The 16220-nt window shown below is 43.3% G+C and overlaps 1 protein-coding gene across 7 annotated transcripts in view; it reads left to right on the forward strand.

Annotated features, from left to right (window-relative positions):
• Window positions 1–13604, forward strand: part of USP24 (ubiquitin specific peptidase 24) — a 164070-nt gene extending 150466 nt beyond the window's left edge. For all 7 annotated transcript variants that reach the window (XM_084964980.1, XM_021097812.2, XM_021097814.2 and 4 more), the window contains 7 exons: window positions 2056–2121; window positions 4212–4278; window positions 5756–5834; window positions 10548–10623; window positions 11044–11130; window positions 11451–11561; window positions 12624–13604. In XM_084964980.1, coding sequence (XP_084821106.1) covers window positions 2056–2121; window positions 4212–4278; window positions 5756–5834; window positions 10548–10623; window positions 11044–11130; window positions 11451–11561; window positions 12624–12686 — 549 coding nt within the window. In that variant the 3' untranslated portion in view covers window positions 12687–13604. The remainder of the gene's footprint in view (window positions 1–2055; window positions 2122–4211; window positions 4279–5755; window positions 5835–10547; window positions 10624–11043; window positions 11131–11450; window positions 11562–12623) is intronic.
• Window positions 13605–16220: the final 2616 nt, after the last annotated feature.

Genomic DNA, 16220 nt, shown 5'->3' on the forward strand with positions numbered 1-16220 from the left:
CGATGTTCCTTTGCTCCCAGGCGCTGTGCTGCTTCTGATAACATTGATTGTTTTTCCAAACCATAAAAATAGCATAGACTCATTTTTTTAAATGGAGAATAAAAAAAGGACCCAGATACTCACCGCTTATGATCACCATGAATATTCTCTTTAGTTTTCCCTTTATTTTCTATGCATGTATCTTAACCATATTGGGATTTTATTGTCTTGATGATTTTGTGTCCTTTTGTTCATTGACTTATTATAAGTATTCTCCATGTCATGTTCATTCTCTCATGGACCATAAATCCCTTAGCCATTCCCTTCCTAGTGATGCACATTTGCATTGGGTTCAGTTTTTAATTATTAAGAATAATACTTTATAGTTAATGGTAATGCTGTGGTGACCATCATTATGTAAAATGGTTTTATAGCATCAGATCATTTCCCAGCAGACAGCATCTAAATAATCAAAAGTAGCTTGACTTTTCTCACCTCTTGAAATAGTGATATATGTTGTTCATTATGAATCTCTGATCAGTGTGTAATAATTACTTATGTTGCACTTGCTGGATGCCAAGCACTATTCCTAGCACATTACATATTTAACTCACTTAATTCTCAAGTACACAAGTCCCATGAGGTTGATACTGTGATTATCACCATTCTGCTGTTGAAGAAACTGAGGTGTAGGGTCACACAACTACTACGTGGCAGAGTGGGGATTTGAACATCAGCAGTGTGGCTCCAGGGCTGTGCTCTTAACCACATTGTGCAGTGCCTTGCTAGGGGTTATTAGAAAAACCTTTAAGCCTGCATACGCCATTTTCAGTCATTTTTTAATCTTTAATTTTTAATTACGCATGGATGACACATGACTGCATTCTCTTTATGAAAAATTAAAATGTACAAATAAGGCCACAGTCCACTTTGACCACCGCCAACCAGCCTTATGCCCTCACTGCCCTACCCTACAGACCATGGTTGTACATATTGGTATGTGTCTTTCCAGGCCTCTTTCTGTGAATTTACATCAGGTATTTTAGTTCCTGCCACACCTTATTAGTTCGCTGCTAGGATTTATAATAGTGACACAGGTAGTGTTAACAGGTAGGTAGCTGGTGATCAGTAGATCGTGTCTTCAGGCTCACATTAGAATGTACCATCAGCCTTTTCTGTACAAACCCACATCAGAGGTGATGCGGTCCTCGCTTTACTCTTGACTAATTATATAACTCAGGGTAATTTCCTCCTCTGGAAAATAGGCAGACGTTCGACTTGATCCCACAGGTTATGAAGATTTGGTGAGGTGTGTAATACATGAATCTGGCACCTTGCACATGCAGTGTTGCAATGCAGTGTCCTTTCCCACCGCCTGTGTGTATAAGGTTATTCACATGCACAGGAAGGAATTCCCGTTGTGGCTCAGTGGGTTAAGAACCCGACCAGTATCCATGAGGATGCAAGTTCCATCCCTGGCTCAGTGGGTTAAGGATCCAGTATTGCCATGAGCTGTGATGTAGGTCACAGCTGCAACTCTGATTCCACCCCTAGCCTAGGGATTTCCATATGCCATGGGTTCGGCCCTAAAAAGACAAATAAAATGAAAAAAAAGAAAATAAGCAAGTTTTATGAGCCTTGCTTTCTCTACTTAGTTATCTTGGCATGTTTTTCTTCTTCCTAGGCTGACTTTTCTTATATATTTCACTCATTACATACTGATCTAAGAACATTCTCATTTGCATTCTCATAGCTACACCAGCATATCCTGGAAAATAAAATAGGATACATAGAATGTAGGCCTGTTTAGTGACTAAAAATTATCTCCCTTCCTTTGTGCTTTTTTTCTTCTCTCATGATAAAATATCGTGGAGGGTTACAGCTGGGAGGCCTTTGGAGGTTGTGTTCCAGTCCCCATATTCAGCATTTGGGGAAACAAAGATGCAGAGAAGGCGATGCCTTGCCCAAGATCAGCGGGTGGTGGTAGAGCTGGGGCTGGAATTGTTGGTTGCCACCCCAGCCTGCTTTCCACTGGAGACTTAACTGGAATCTTTATGCTTTTTAAAAATATTCCAGAACCAACTAGAAACAGCTCCACCCCATGAGTTAAAGAATACGTTCCAACTGCTTCATGAGATACTGGTAAGTCGTACATGTTCTGATTCACTTGCATTTCGGTATTTACTAGTTAGCATGTGTTTATGAATAAAAACCGTATGTTTTTTGCATTCATTTGGTCTACACTTACTGAGCCTCTTCTTATCAGTCATTTTTCTTGCATTACTGATTTGGAAGGTGTGTGGTAATAAACTGCCTCGCGGGCACTCAGTTTAGTGAGGGGCTAGACAAGTACGCAGGCAGTCACACTGCAGAGAGCAAAGGCCCTGGACAGGAAACTGCTCAGGTCCAGTGTGATCTTGTGTGACCCTCACGATAACCAGCAGAGGTGAGTCTGCTTCTACAGATCATTCGAATCTAAGACACCACTGACTGACTGTGTACTAATGAAAATATCCTTATGGGGCAGGAAACTGAAATGTAATCCACTGTAGGGTGCATCCCACCTTCGGAAATACGAAAAGCAGGGCGGTGAAATTCAGTAGTAATCCGGGAAATACAGTATTATTAGAGGTAGACTTGCCCAAGGCCATCATTTAGTCAGTGGCAGAGCCAGGATCTGGGCCGAGCATGTGGCCCTAGAGCCCATACTCTCTGCCAGACTCCCGGTTTACACGGTGTATTGTAAGTAGGACTAGGAGTGGGAACTGAGCAGGACTTGGGGGAAGGAGCCCAAAGCAGACAGGAGAGGCTCCAGCCACCAGTGCATGTGGCCCCCCCCCCACCGCCATCCCACCCCCCGGCCCTAGGCCAGTGGTTACACACTGGTGGCCAAGTTGTGCCTATACATCTGTTTAACGTGGCTCACATTGTCTTGTCTTTTCATTTCCGGATTCCAGCCCCTCTCGAGAAATCAGGTAACATGGTCACGTGGCTCTGATCCCGACATGCTGCCCTCACCCGGGGCAGTCGCAGCACACCCGCTTCGAGGAGGCTTGTGGTCTCCAGTTCCCCAGTGTCCTCACCACTCCTTATTGTCTGCTCATTTCTTGTCACCTTGGCCTCTGCAGACATTCCAGTTTAGCGGTCTCTGCCGTCAGTGATGGGCTGTAAGCAGGAAAGTGATGTGACCTGATGTATGTCCTAGAAAATGTCCCTGGCAACTGTTTGGAAGGATGGGTTAAAGAAGGACCAGGGTTGGAATTAGAAGACCATATGGGAATCTGGCAGTAATCTGGGTGTGAGATAACAAGGTTTATACTAAGGAAATGTAGGAGTGGGAGGGGCTAGGGACAGATCAAGAGGTGTTCAGAACGAGAATCAGTAGAATTCGCTGACTGGGAGCTGGTGAGAGAGACCAGGCCAAGGGCTTTTTGCAGAGGTGAGGGGTGGGGGGTAGAGACTGGTTCCCTTTAGGTCCCTATAGCTTAACAAAGGCCTGGGCACAGGGTAGGCATTTCATAGATGCCATTTCTGAAAAGCCTGTCTTTCTGGTCCTTTACCTCTTTTTGGCGCTAGTGCTTTTGGAAGATCGTTCCTCCTGAGAGTGGGCTTGCGTGCTGTTCACCTGGTCAGCAGCAAACCCATTTAGTCTACGGCACTGCACACGGTTCAGTGCCAGGCACTTGAGGCACAGACGTCGATGGAGCCCTGTGTGGCATGGAGGAAACCCCACATCAACTAGTTGAGCCTATGTTAGAGCAAAACAGACACCTTTTTTGTAAACCATAAACCTCATGAAATGCATATCATATAACTCAAATGCTTATCATATAACCCACATCACAGAGACTCTAGATGTAGTTGGTAATAACATGTATTATGAAATGAGTGGATCTCCAAATACTCCTCCATGGCTTTTTATCTTTAGTTTAAAAGGTAATGTATTGTTGCGAAATATGGCAATGGCATGATATTTGTTTGTATTCAGTTGTGTTATGTTAGAAACTGTAAGTTAACCTCTTGATTTTTCTCTTTAACACGCCAGTAACAGAGGTTCCCTTGAGGCGCAGTGGGTTAAGGATCTGGCATTGCCGCAGCTGTGGCACAGGTCCCAACCCTGGCCAGAAACTTCCAGATGCCACGGGTGCGGCCAAAACAAAGAGAAACACAGCAGTAGCTCTAACAGAAGTTCCCTCTTTCATTTACCAGCCTTTGTTTCCTGCTTCTCACAGGTCATTGAGGATCCCATACAAGTAGAGCGAGTCAAATTTGTGTTTGAGACAGAAAACGGATTACTAGGCAAGTATGCTGCCTTGTGGAAAAGTGTCTGTAGTAAGTGGGCAGAGAGCCCATCGTTCTAGCCAGCCTCCCTCCCGCACACTCGGCCTGGCGTGGACAGTGGGGAAGCCCGCAGAGGCCCACTCAGGGCTGTTGGGCCTCCTCACTCCAGGCAGGAGACTTAGAGCCAGAGGGTCTTCCCGCCCTCGACAGTCTCCCGCTTTCAGTGAGACACAGCTTGAGGTCCTTTTACTGGGTCAGGTGAGATTCAGGGATGCTGTGACTTTTTTTTTCAACAAGCTAAAGTTTGGCCATGTTCACAAGAAATCTTTCCTTCCACTCTGTAGCCATTGTGCAGGAAAAAAACTACAACCTTAGACTCAGGGTATTGTCAAGCCCTCGAAATGTAATTTTTTTTTTATAATTTTTTTTATTTTCCCACTGTACAGCAAGGGGGTCAGGTTATCCTTACATGTATACATTACAATTACATTTTTCCCCCACCCTTTCTTCTGTTGCAACATGATTTTTTTTTTTTTTTCTTTAACCTCTGGTACGAGTGCATCTGGATTTCTCTTGTCTACTTGTTTTTTTGTGGGTTTTTTTTTTTTTTTTGACATTTTTCTTTTTTGGAAGGCCAGAGTGGCTTTAATGAGCTATTTCTTAGAAAGAGTTTAGTTAGAAATAATCTTTTCCAGCTCCCACCATCCCCCTATGTTTCTAGTTAGTTTGAGTCATTTCCAGTTTTGCTATATAGTAAGAGAAGTTAGGATCTCCTCTTATTACAGAGAAGAAATTTAAGCTGAAAAGTTAAGTAGCTGCAGGATTCTAGACCAGCCCTTCGGAATGGTGTTCCCTGTGAGGGCAGCCCGGCTCTCTGGGACTCACAGACCACACACTGCTCCTGGGCAGGGACCAAGTGTCCAGTCGTCCCGAGGGGTCCGCAGGGGATTGGTTTCAGGGCCCCCCTCGGATACCAAAACTCACAGACTTTCAAGTTCCCCGTAGTCCGCCCTTCACATCCGTGGTTCTGCACCTGCAGGTTCCACCAGCTGCGGGTTGTGTAGTCCCGTTTATTGAAAAAGATCCGCAAGTAAGTGGGCCCACGCAGTTCAAATCCATGTTGTTGAAGTGTCAGCTGTATTTATCTTCAGATGCCCCAGGGACAGTGCAGAAAATAGTTGCTGAAGTGAACTAATACCATACATTTCTTATTATCGCACTGAAAGTGTTTAAACTGCTCTCTGTCAGTAAGGTGGTAGACAGAGAACTTTGAATAATCAGCCAGTATACATTTTAGTTTCTTCCACTTCCTCTAAAAGTCCAACTTTCACCATCCTGTATGGTTCTCGAGTGCTATTTAAAGTAATGTTTCTACCCGTTAGAATTGAGGGAATGGTTTGTTGTAAATTTTCGGAACAAGAGAGCTATTGTTATTACTTGGACCCACTTTCAGTTTGGTGCCTGGTTGTTAAAACTTCCTCTTCTGTTCCTTCAGCTCTGATGCACCACAGTAATCATGTGGACAGCAGTCGCTGCTACCAGTGTGTCAAATTTCTTGTAACTCTTGCTCAAAAGTAAGTATCGAGTCAAAAACACACGAGGAAATGGTGCTTCAAATATGACTGGAGGAAAAATCTGCCTTGTTTTAGGATCTGGAGACTCTGACCCAGTCAGGGCATGTCTGCTTGGATGATCTCAAAGAGACGTGGGGTGGGGGGGGTGTTAGAAGTAACAGATCTTATGAATCCAAGAAAAAAATGCTGAACCGCCGGGCATTACGAGGAAAGGCAGGTTTAGGGACCTTAACAGCGAGAGTTCATGAACCTTCCCTCAGGGTGTCTTTCGTTACCTACCAACTCTTGGAGCTTCTAGGTCCCCACTCTCAAAATAGTCTCTCAAGAGACAAAATCATGTAACAGCTACTCACACTTATGAACCCAGGCATTGTGCTAAATACTTTGCCTGTTGACTCATTGAATCTTTTCAGCAGCTTTCTGAGGTTAGGTTCTGCTACTAGTCCCATATCATAGGTGGTTTAAGTGACATGCCTGCTGTCAGAGCTGGAACTTGAGCACAGGCTGACTGACTTCAAGGCAAACGTTCTTTTCTCTTTTTATTCAATTATACTAAAATACACATAACACAAAATGCACCGTTTTAAGCATTTTTGGGTGCGCAATTCAGTGGCAGTTAAGTACATTCACATTGTGTAGCCATCACGACCCTCAGTCTCCAGAACTTCATCTTCCAGAACTGAAATTCTATACCCATTAAATAAAAACTCTCCATTCTCCCTCCCTCCAGCCCCTGGCAACCATCATTCTACTTTTTGTCTTTGTGAATTTGACTCACATAAATGGAATCATACGTATTTGTCCTTTGGTGATTATTTCTCTAAGCACAATGTCCTCAAGGTGTCTCCACATTGTATTGTGTGTCGAAGTTCCCTTTCTTTTTAAGGTTAAGTAGCACTCCGTTGTATAGATAAATGTATACCACGTTTTGCTTATCCATTCATTTGCTTATAGGCCTTTGGAAAGCAAAGGTTCTCAGTGTTAAAAGGAACCAGAGTGGTTTGTGACTTTAAGCTCCCTTTAGTACATGGGCAAACAAAAGACCAGAGTGCATGCTAACCCAAGGTCCTTTTTTTTCTTTTTTCTTTTTTCTTTTTTTTTTTTTTCGGTCCTTTTGTCTTTTGGGGGCCACACTCCTGGCATATGGAAGTTCCCAGGCTAGGGGTCCAGTCAGAGCTGTAGCTGCCAGCCCACGCCACAGCCACAGCAACGCCGGATCAGAGCCGCCTCTTCAGCCTACACTACAGCTCATAGCAATGCCGGATCCTTAACCCACTGAGCAGGGTCAGGGATTGAACCCACATCCTCATGGATTCTAGTCAGGTTCAATAACTGCTGAGCCACAATGAGAACTCCTATTTTTTTTAAATTGAAATATCACTTACCAATATTGTGTTGAGTCTCACAACTAAGTGATTCAATTATAGATATATTTTTCAGATTATTTTCCATTATAGGTTATTACAGAATACTGAATATAGTTCCCTGTGCTATACAATAAATCCTTGTTGCCTGTCTTTTTTTAATGTATAGTAGTTTGTTACCTGTTAATCCCATACGCCTAATTTATCCTTATAGTTAATGGTAACTATAAATTTATTTTCTGTGTCTGAGTCTGTTTATTTTATATATAAATTCATTTAGGTTTTTTTTAGATTTCTCATATTATAAGTGATATATAATATTTTTCTTCCTCTGAATTACTTCATATTCTCTAAGTCCATCCATGTTGCTGCATATAGCAGTATTTCATTCTTTTTATGGCTGTTATATTCCATTGTGTGTGTATCTGTGTTTTATATATGTGTATGTATATGTATACACAAACACGTCACGTCTTTGAAACCAGTCGTCTGTGGATGGGCACTTGGGTTCCTTCCATGTCTTGGCTGTTGTAAATAGCACTGCAAGTGACAATAGGATTCCTATATCTCTTCAGATTAGAATCTTCATCTTTTCAGGATACATGCCCAGGAGTATAATCCCAGGTTATTAACAGACTGCACTGCCATCACTGAGTCTTACACTGAGCTCTTTATAGCTTTTTTTTTTTTTGTCTTTTTGCCTTTTCTAGGGCCGCTCCCATGGCATATGGAGGTTCCCAGGCTAGGGGTCTAATCGGAGCTGTAGATGCCGGCCTGCGCCACAGCCACAGCAACGTGGGATCTGAGCCACCTCTGCGACCTACACCACAGCTCATGGCAAGGCCAGATCCTTAACCCATTGAGTGAGGCCAGGGATCAAACCTGCAACCTCATGGTTCCTAGTCAGATTGGTTAACCACTGAGCCACGACAGGAATTCTGTATAGCTTAATTTATTTTGCTCCAGATTTTTGCTGATTCTTAGGCATGAGTATTGCCATCCCTAGATCTGTATCAGAATAAGAAAGAGAACTCTGTTGGGCTTAATTTGCTACATTTGAGCATCCCCAACAGATTTAAATGAGAGCCCCATTGAAATCAAGCATGAATGTGTCTTTTCCAGATGATACAACATTGTAGATAGAGATCATCCTGCCACAGCTGTGGGTTCATTAATGAGCCTTCAGATAGGTAGCATGTCATCTTAAGTACTTGCCTAGGAGTGACATTTCCAAGTAGTGTTGGGGCCACATAGCATATCTGATGTCAGTGACACACAGTCCAGATTATCAGTAGTGTCTTCGTATGTGCTTCCAGTATCCTGCATATAGCGTGTTTTATACATATGGTAATGACAGTATCCCCATCGGTACTGTCTTCAAATAAGGAAAGCTTTCTAGATTGAGCAAATAAAAATGGAAGGAGTATAATGGAAAAAATTTAAATCATTTATAAAAAGGAGAAAGGGGCGCCAAAATCACATTTTAAAATTGTTTTTCCTTTGGAGTTCCCATGTGGCTCAGTGGAAATGAACCTGACTAGCATCCATGAGAATGCAGATTCCATCCCTGGCCTCACTCAGTGGCTTAAGGATCCAGTGTTGCCGTGAGCTGTGGTGTAGGTCGAAGATGCAGCTCAGATACCACATTGCTGTGGCTGTGGTGTAGGCCAGTGGCTGCAGCTCCAGTTCGGCCCCTAGCCTGGAAACCTCCATATGCCACCACGGTTGCAACTCTAAAAAGACCCAAAAAAAAATTGTTTTTCTTCTAATATCATTGTTTCTCATTTAAATCAAAAAATTAAAAACTAGTTTGCTTCTATCAAAAGGCCATTCATTGGACATGTTAAACCTCCTAGAAGAGAACATAGGCAAAACATTCTCTGACATAAGTCTTACTAATGTTTTCTTAGGTTAGTCTACCAAGGCAGGAGAAATAAAAGCAAAAATAAACGGGACCTAACCAAACTTAAAAGTTTTTGCCCAGCAAAGGAAGCCATAAACAAAATGAAAAGACAACCTACAGACCAGGAGAAAGTAATTTGCAATGATGCAACCAGCAAGGGCTTAATTTACAAAATAGAAAAACAACTCATACAACTCAATAACAAAAACAAGCAACCCAGTCAAAAAATAAGTAGAAGACCTAAATAGACATTTCTCCAAAGAAGATATACAGATGGCCAGTAGGCCCGTGAAAAGATGCTCAGCATTGCTAATTATCAGAGAAATGCAGATCAAAACTAAAATGCGATATCACCTCACACCAGTCAGTGGTCATCATAAAAAAGTCTACAAACAGTAAATGCTGGAGAAGGTGTGGAGAAAAGGGAACCCACCTCCACTGGTGGTGGGAATGTAAATTGGTGCAGCCACTATGGAAAACAATATAGAGGTTCCTTAAAAAATTAAAAATAGTTACCATATGATCCAGAAATCCTGGTCCTGGGCATGTATCTAGAGAAAACTATAATTCAAAAAGATGTATGCACCTCCACATTCATAGTAGCAATATTGATACTAGCCAAGACCTGGAAGCAACCTATATGTCCATCAATAGATGAATAGATAAGATGTGGTATGTACAATGGAATATTACTGAGCCATAAAAAAGAATGAAACAATGACATTTGCACTAACATAGATGGACCTAGAGATTGTCATACTAAGTAAAACAAGTCAAATATCATCTACTCTCATTTATATGTTGATTTTAAAATATGATACAGATGAACTTCTTTACAAAACAGACTCATAGACATAGAAAATATAAACTTATAATTGCCAAAGGAGTAAGGGAGGGATAAATTAGAAATCGGGAATTAACAAATACACGCTACTATATATAAAATCGATGCTAACAACAAGGTCCTACTGTATAGCATAGGGAACTGTGTTCGGTATCTTGTCATAACTTGTAATGGAGAAGACTATGAAAAATACATGTATATGTCTAATAACTGAATCACTTTGCTCTATACCAGAGACACAACATTGTAAGTCAACTATGCTTTAATTAAAAATAAATACAGAGGTTATTTGTTAAATATACCATTTATTGTGGGTATTTTTGTTTTATTTTTCATTTTCCAGCTTTCCATTTTGATAAAACTGAGTGGGTGAGTTAGAGATGGATAGGAGACTTTTCTCTACCTGATTACCACTTACTGCCTATTGAAGTTTAAACATGTGAATGGATGCAAACCAAAAAAAAAAGTGCAAATTTAATATAAAAAGAACTGAACTTTAGTGAAAGTAGCATTTGTGTTTCAACATTTTAAAGTACTATATGTTAAGCAAGTATATTTACAAAGAAAGCATTTGGCTAATGAAAATTTCCTCCAATCACCAGGTGTCCAGCTGCTAAAGAATACTTTAAGGAGAATTCCCACCACTGGAGTTGGGCTGTACAGTGGCTACAGAAAAAGGTAATTGAGATTTTAACTTTCCTGGCTCTAACATAGGAATCAATAGCAGTACATCTGTCTTATCAGGAAAAATTTCAACTTAATTTGGCATAATTTGGAGACTGACGTCAAAGTATTTTCAGAGTTCACATTTTTTTGCAATATAGTTGATATCTTTCTTTATTCATTTAACTTGTGCATATGTTTTAATTTTAAGGGGAAAAAGTAAGGATGCTTATATAAGAGGTAGTGTTTTAATGAGCTCTCGAGGGTGGAAGTAGAATCTTCTAAGAAAGAATCTCTTGATGTGCTAGAAAGACTGGGTCAGTATATATATGCTACTTTAGATGCCTCTTGTGCTGTAATATCTAGTGGTAGGAATTGTGGATTCACGTGGGCTTGTTTGACATCTCTCTTGGCCTTTTCGACCTTCCATCTCAGATGTCAGAACATTATTGGACACCACAGAGTAATGTCTCTAATGAAACATCAACTGGAAAAACCTTTCAGCGAACGATTTCAGCTCAGGTAAGGGTTGCCTTTGGTTTTGTGTGGCTTGAAATCCCTCAGGTGGGATTTTTAGTATGTTTCTCAGAACTGCAGCCTCAGAGAAAAGAGGTATAGGTTAAAAATGAGTCAGGGCAGAAGAAACAATTGATTTTTCTGAGAAAAGACAGCAAGTGAGTATACAGTGCAAGTTATTTGCCTGGAAGAGAAGCAGTGAGGGGTGGTGCACAGAGGTGGACATGAAAGCACCACCTTGAGGCTCCCGGAGCCTCCAAGGGAAGGGTGATCTTCCCCGGGGGTGCTGTTTCCACTGCACCCCCTAACTTTTCCCTCTCCCACAGGACACACTGGCTTATGCCACAGCTCTGCTGAATGAGAAAGAGCAGTCGGGAAGCAGTAACGGGTCGGAGAGCAGTCCGGCGAATGAGAACGGAGAGAGGCACTTACAGCAGGTACAGCTAGAGGGCACGTCCTTGTGCCCAGGGGCAGCGCCTGCTCTGAGGTTTTCCAAAGAGAATCCATAATCAAAAGAAAAAGGAGGAGTTCCCCTCGTGGCGCAGTGGTTAACGAATCCGACTAGGAACCATGAAGTTGCGGGTTCGATCCCTGGTCTCACTCAGTGGGTTAAGGATCCAGCGTTGCCATGAGCTGTGGTGTAGGTCGCAGATGCGGCTTGGATCCCACATTGCTGTGGCTGTGGTGTAGGCTGGTGGCTACAACTCCAATTGGACCCCTAGCCTGGGAACTTCCATATGCCACGGGAGCAGCCCTAGAAAAGGCAAAAAGATCAAAAAAAAAAGGAAAAATGACCCCTTCCACCTTCAGCCTTCACGAGCCTTCCTGGAAACACAGACCTTTGAAAAGAAGGGCCTCATGCCATTGAAGTCTAGCTGTTTGTCAGGGAGTCAAAGAGTAATTTTAAGCTTGGATTTTTGTTAGTTCGTTTGTTTTTCAAAAAGTGTTTTCAGTACTAATCACCATAATAGCAAAAGGAATGAAATATTTATTGAACAGCTGCTGTGTGCAAAATAATGCAGCAGGTGTGAATGTCGTGGCGTGTATTGTGCCTTCCTTCTGGTCTGGAGCCTTCTCTGAGGTCATCTCTGTAGCGCCATCCCAGTGCATGGCACAGAGGCCTCGTTAGAGGAATCCTGCTGATGCTCTGTGTGCCGCTCTGCCTGTAAATCTCGCGGATCCTCGTAACAGCCTTATGAGGGCGACATCCCCCTGATTTCACAGAAGGAACCTGAGACTCAGCATGGCGGTGTGATTTCACCCGAGGCTGCCCTGTGACTTCAGGCAAGGGTTGTTTCGGCGACTAAGTGAGAACATGGAAAAGAAAGTTGCGTCAAATACAGCATGTTCCACTTGTCATATTTTATTGCCCTTTGATAAACATGAAGTGGTTAAATGAGGGCACGCTTAAGCAGAATGCCAGTAAGTCCATCAGCAGAGCAGACTTCTTTCCTCTAGCTTGACTATGGGTGTATTTAACTGACTTTCCTTTTCCCAAGGGTTCTGAGTCGCCCATGATGATCGGCGAGTTGAGGAGTGACCTGGACGACGTCGATCCCTAGGGGACCTGCCCCGCACACTCTAAGAAGTCACGTCCCAGTTACTGGATGCTCAGCACCTTTCTGAACTCCACATCTCATCCTTGAACTCTTTAGAAGAGCTGGGAAGCTGGAGGATCAGGTGTTTTTAAAGAGAGCGCTTGTCAGCCCCTGGAGAGGCCTGGGGGCCGCCTGGCAGCAGGAGAACTCGGCCTGTGGATCCGCTGTCCCGGGGCCCAGCCCCTACGCGGATTAACATTTCCGTGGAGATTTTAGGAAATAAAGCCGGTGACAGACTGTTTTGTTACATGAACATTCAAGAGTGAGTGAGGATAAAGCTGTTGCTTTCTCTGTGATGCTATTAAAAAAAAAAATTCCTTTGGTTTTTATATTAAAAAAAAGCAATCTGCCTTTAGATATGTGGGGGCAAATTTTTAATCTTGCAGTAACATTGAATAGGAATATCCAATTTAAAATGTTGTAAAGATATGTGATTAAAAAAAATTCCTTTTCGCTGTAAAATAGTAGTTAAAGAATTCGGTTTACACAGACCTTTGTATTTAATATGTCTCCCTATTTGTATAGAATTTCAGGTGGGTCTGGATGAGAGCCCTGGGCATAAACTTGGATCTTGATGATATGTTACCAGGACCAGAAATTGGGAAATTTATTAAGCTCTTGAAAGTATTTTTCTGAGATAATTGAGATTGAAAGAGCAATAAAAAAAAAAAAAGAAAAGAAAAGAAAAGAAGTGCTGTGTTCTCCCGAAGGACAGGGTGCATTGTTTGACATCAGTCCCTAAAGAGGTTAGGAGTTGTTCCCAAAACAAAGTTTAAAAACAGCAAAATAAAAAGCACTTTAAGATATAATCTTACTGAGTTTGACTTCATAAAGTCATCTTTTTAATGCTTGGAGACATATTGAATAAACTGTAGTCTTAAATCCTGTGATCTGCAATCATTTGCTTTTGTTGAAAACATAATTACTGAAACCCTTGGTATTGGTTGTGTATGAAGTTACATATTTGAGTCGAGAGATACTGCTTTGTGAGTTTCCACATATTTTAATTCGGAGAAGGAATGTGTGACTTTGTTTCTCCTCAACAGGACTAATTCACCCTAAAAAGATAGGGACAAAATTTATTTTCCCAGAAATAACTAGCAAGCAACTGAACAACCATCCCTTCCGACGTGTTTCCCAAGTTCAGCGCCGTTCACTCATTTCAGCGTAGGTACCAGCTCCCCCTTCCTCAGGAGGGAAGGGAACATCCCAGCACATTTGGTATATTGTGTACATTTTGGGGTTTGAGTCCCTGCACACGTTTTCCGCCCTGTTTGCCTTCAGTTGTGTCCTCTGCTTTGTTCTGTGCTCACTGTGTGCAGAACTAGGAAGCCCCCATCTCGATCTGCAGTCCACTCGAAGCGCAGTGGACACGTGACAGGACAGACAGCTGTTCCAGCTGCGCACTGCAAACCCTGTCATCTCACTGTTAAAGCTTGCAGTTCCCACGAAGCCGGGCTGCAGGGTGTAATTGCTCGACTTAACGCAGGCTGGTGGCGGCTTTCGTCAAAGACACCTAGTGGGTGGAAAGCCGACACGAAAGAGCAGAATAGCGCCCCAGAGGAGTGGTCGGAGGCAATCGGCTTTTTTTATATGGTTCTGATGTACTTGCAAATTCAAATGTGATGTTTTAAAACGGATTCTGAGTACATAAATACCCCGTGTCCTACTGTCCCCCAACCCCCACTCTGTCTCCACCTCCATCCATCCTCACCAAGCAACCCCGTGGGACGTGACCTCGAAATGCCGGCCATGCTAAAGTGTGAGGAGATCGCGCTGGCATCTGCACTCCCGGGAGCCCAAATCCAGGAGTGAAATTGCCACTTCTATCCCTTATTTCCTATGGAAACAACGCCTTCCACAGCCCCCAGTACCTGCTGTCCTCACGGCACTGTTCATCAGGATCAGGATCAGCTGTCGCTGTTATTAGACACCCTGGTTGGGTTTGCTTACGTTGTTGCTGCAGTGAGCATCAGTTTCACTTTGCCGGTGACCACATGATTTCCAGTGGCTTCGGTCTACAAGCCTGCTGATGACTTTTTTCTAACGTAGTACAACAAAGTGACAATTCTGACAGGCTTACCTTGGAAGAGGTATCGTTTTTACTGCCAATTTTTTTGGATGAAAATGTTTTTATAGATCTTTCCAAATGGTCTGCCAGTCGAGTAGGAATTGCACAACTAAGTCAAGGCTGTGTGTTCTCGAAGTTCCCTTCATGAAACCCGTCCTAGGATGGGTGAGTCGACCCCTTAGAGGCATCCTGGGAAAGAAAGCAGACTGACCCTCTGAGCCTTCCCCGGGGGCACCTGGCCTACGACCTCCCCTGGAGCCGCACACAGCCCTGACAGCTAGAACAGACGCGGGCTTAGAGCACGTGTCCCCAGCCTCACCCTGTCTTGCTCCACCCTCCCTGCTAACATCGAGGTGTGTGCGGTTACCTTTTGAGCTTGGAACAAGCAGACTGGAATTTTCCTCTGCTACCTCTTGTGTACAAAATCTTGTTTATAAGGTTTCAAAAAGTAGATAAACTAGAGAAGAATCTTAATTCTAAATTTGGTGCATTGAGTGGCAGAGTTCTTAGCTTCTAAGGGTATAAAATAAATTTTTCAAAAACAGTCCAAGTCTCACCAACATTTTTCTGCGCATATCAGAAAACGGCTACGGTCAAGCAAGGGGGTCCCAGGGGCCGGTGGCCGGGTAGGAAGTGGTGCTGATTCTTTTTTGTCCTTTGCACTGGTGGTGGGAATAAGGTCTACTCTTTTAACAATGAGGGCAGCCTTTTACTTTTTCTTCTTATGGATACCCTGACCATTTCAGGATTCATTTGCAAAGCTCTATAAGGATTTGCCAGACTCAGACCAGTGGCCTGCAGGCATCTCCCCCTTAGCTTTCAGGCCTCCCAGTGGTCCCCAGCATGAGTCATGTCTCTGGTAGGCTGGGTCTCTCGCTAGACCCCACGAGTCTCAGCCTCACCCCTAACGCCCTGCATTTGCACACATGATTCCCTTCCCCTGGGGTGGGCGTCTGCTGCTCTAGATCTTCTGCAGCTCACTCCCATCCCTTCCCCACTCCCAGCCACCAACTGCCAACATTGGCAAGAACCAGTCCCTGTTCTCAAGCCTTGGAGCCATCCGGGCATAGACAGCTAACGAGGTGACCCCTGAGTCTCTGCTGCCTTGGGCAGTGTTGGGAGGGGCATCCAGTGTGCACAGCAGGCGGAGGTGCCAGTGGGCTCACGTACACAGCCGTCCCTTAGCAGCTGGCAGCTCTTGAACCCTTTCCATGACACTAAATTGTCAAAATAGAGTTTAAGAGGATTTTTGCCTTTGATATGGGCTGTTTAGAGCTAGCCCTTGCTTAAGACAGATGCTCACTGGCCTCTGAATGGAGCTGAGGGGCCCACACTGAATGGGATAATTGTGGAAAGTCCTGAGACTGTTCCTTAATTTAAAATCATGAGGAATTCCCTTCGTGGAGCAGCAGAAACAAATCCAACTA

This window comes from Sus scrofa, chromosome 6 (genome assembly GCF_054392235.1).
Source record: "Sus scrofa isolate SSC_HxYL_T2T_F1_AM1 chromosome 6, Sscrofa_HxYL_maternal_Yorkshire_Landrace_v2.0, whole genome shotgun sequence".
Classification (NCBI taxonomy): domain Eukaryota; kingdom Metazoa; phylum Chordata; class Mammalia; order Artiodactyla; family Suidae; genus Sus; species Sus scrofa.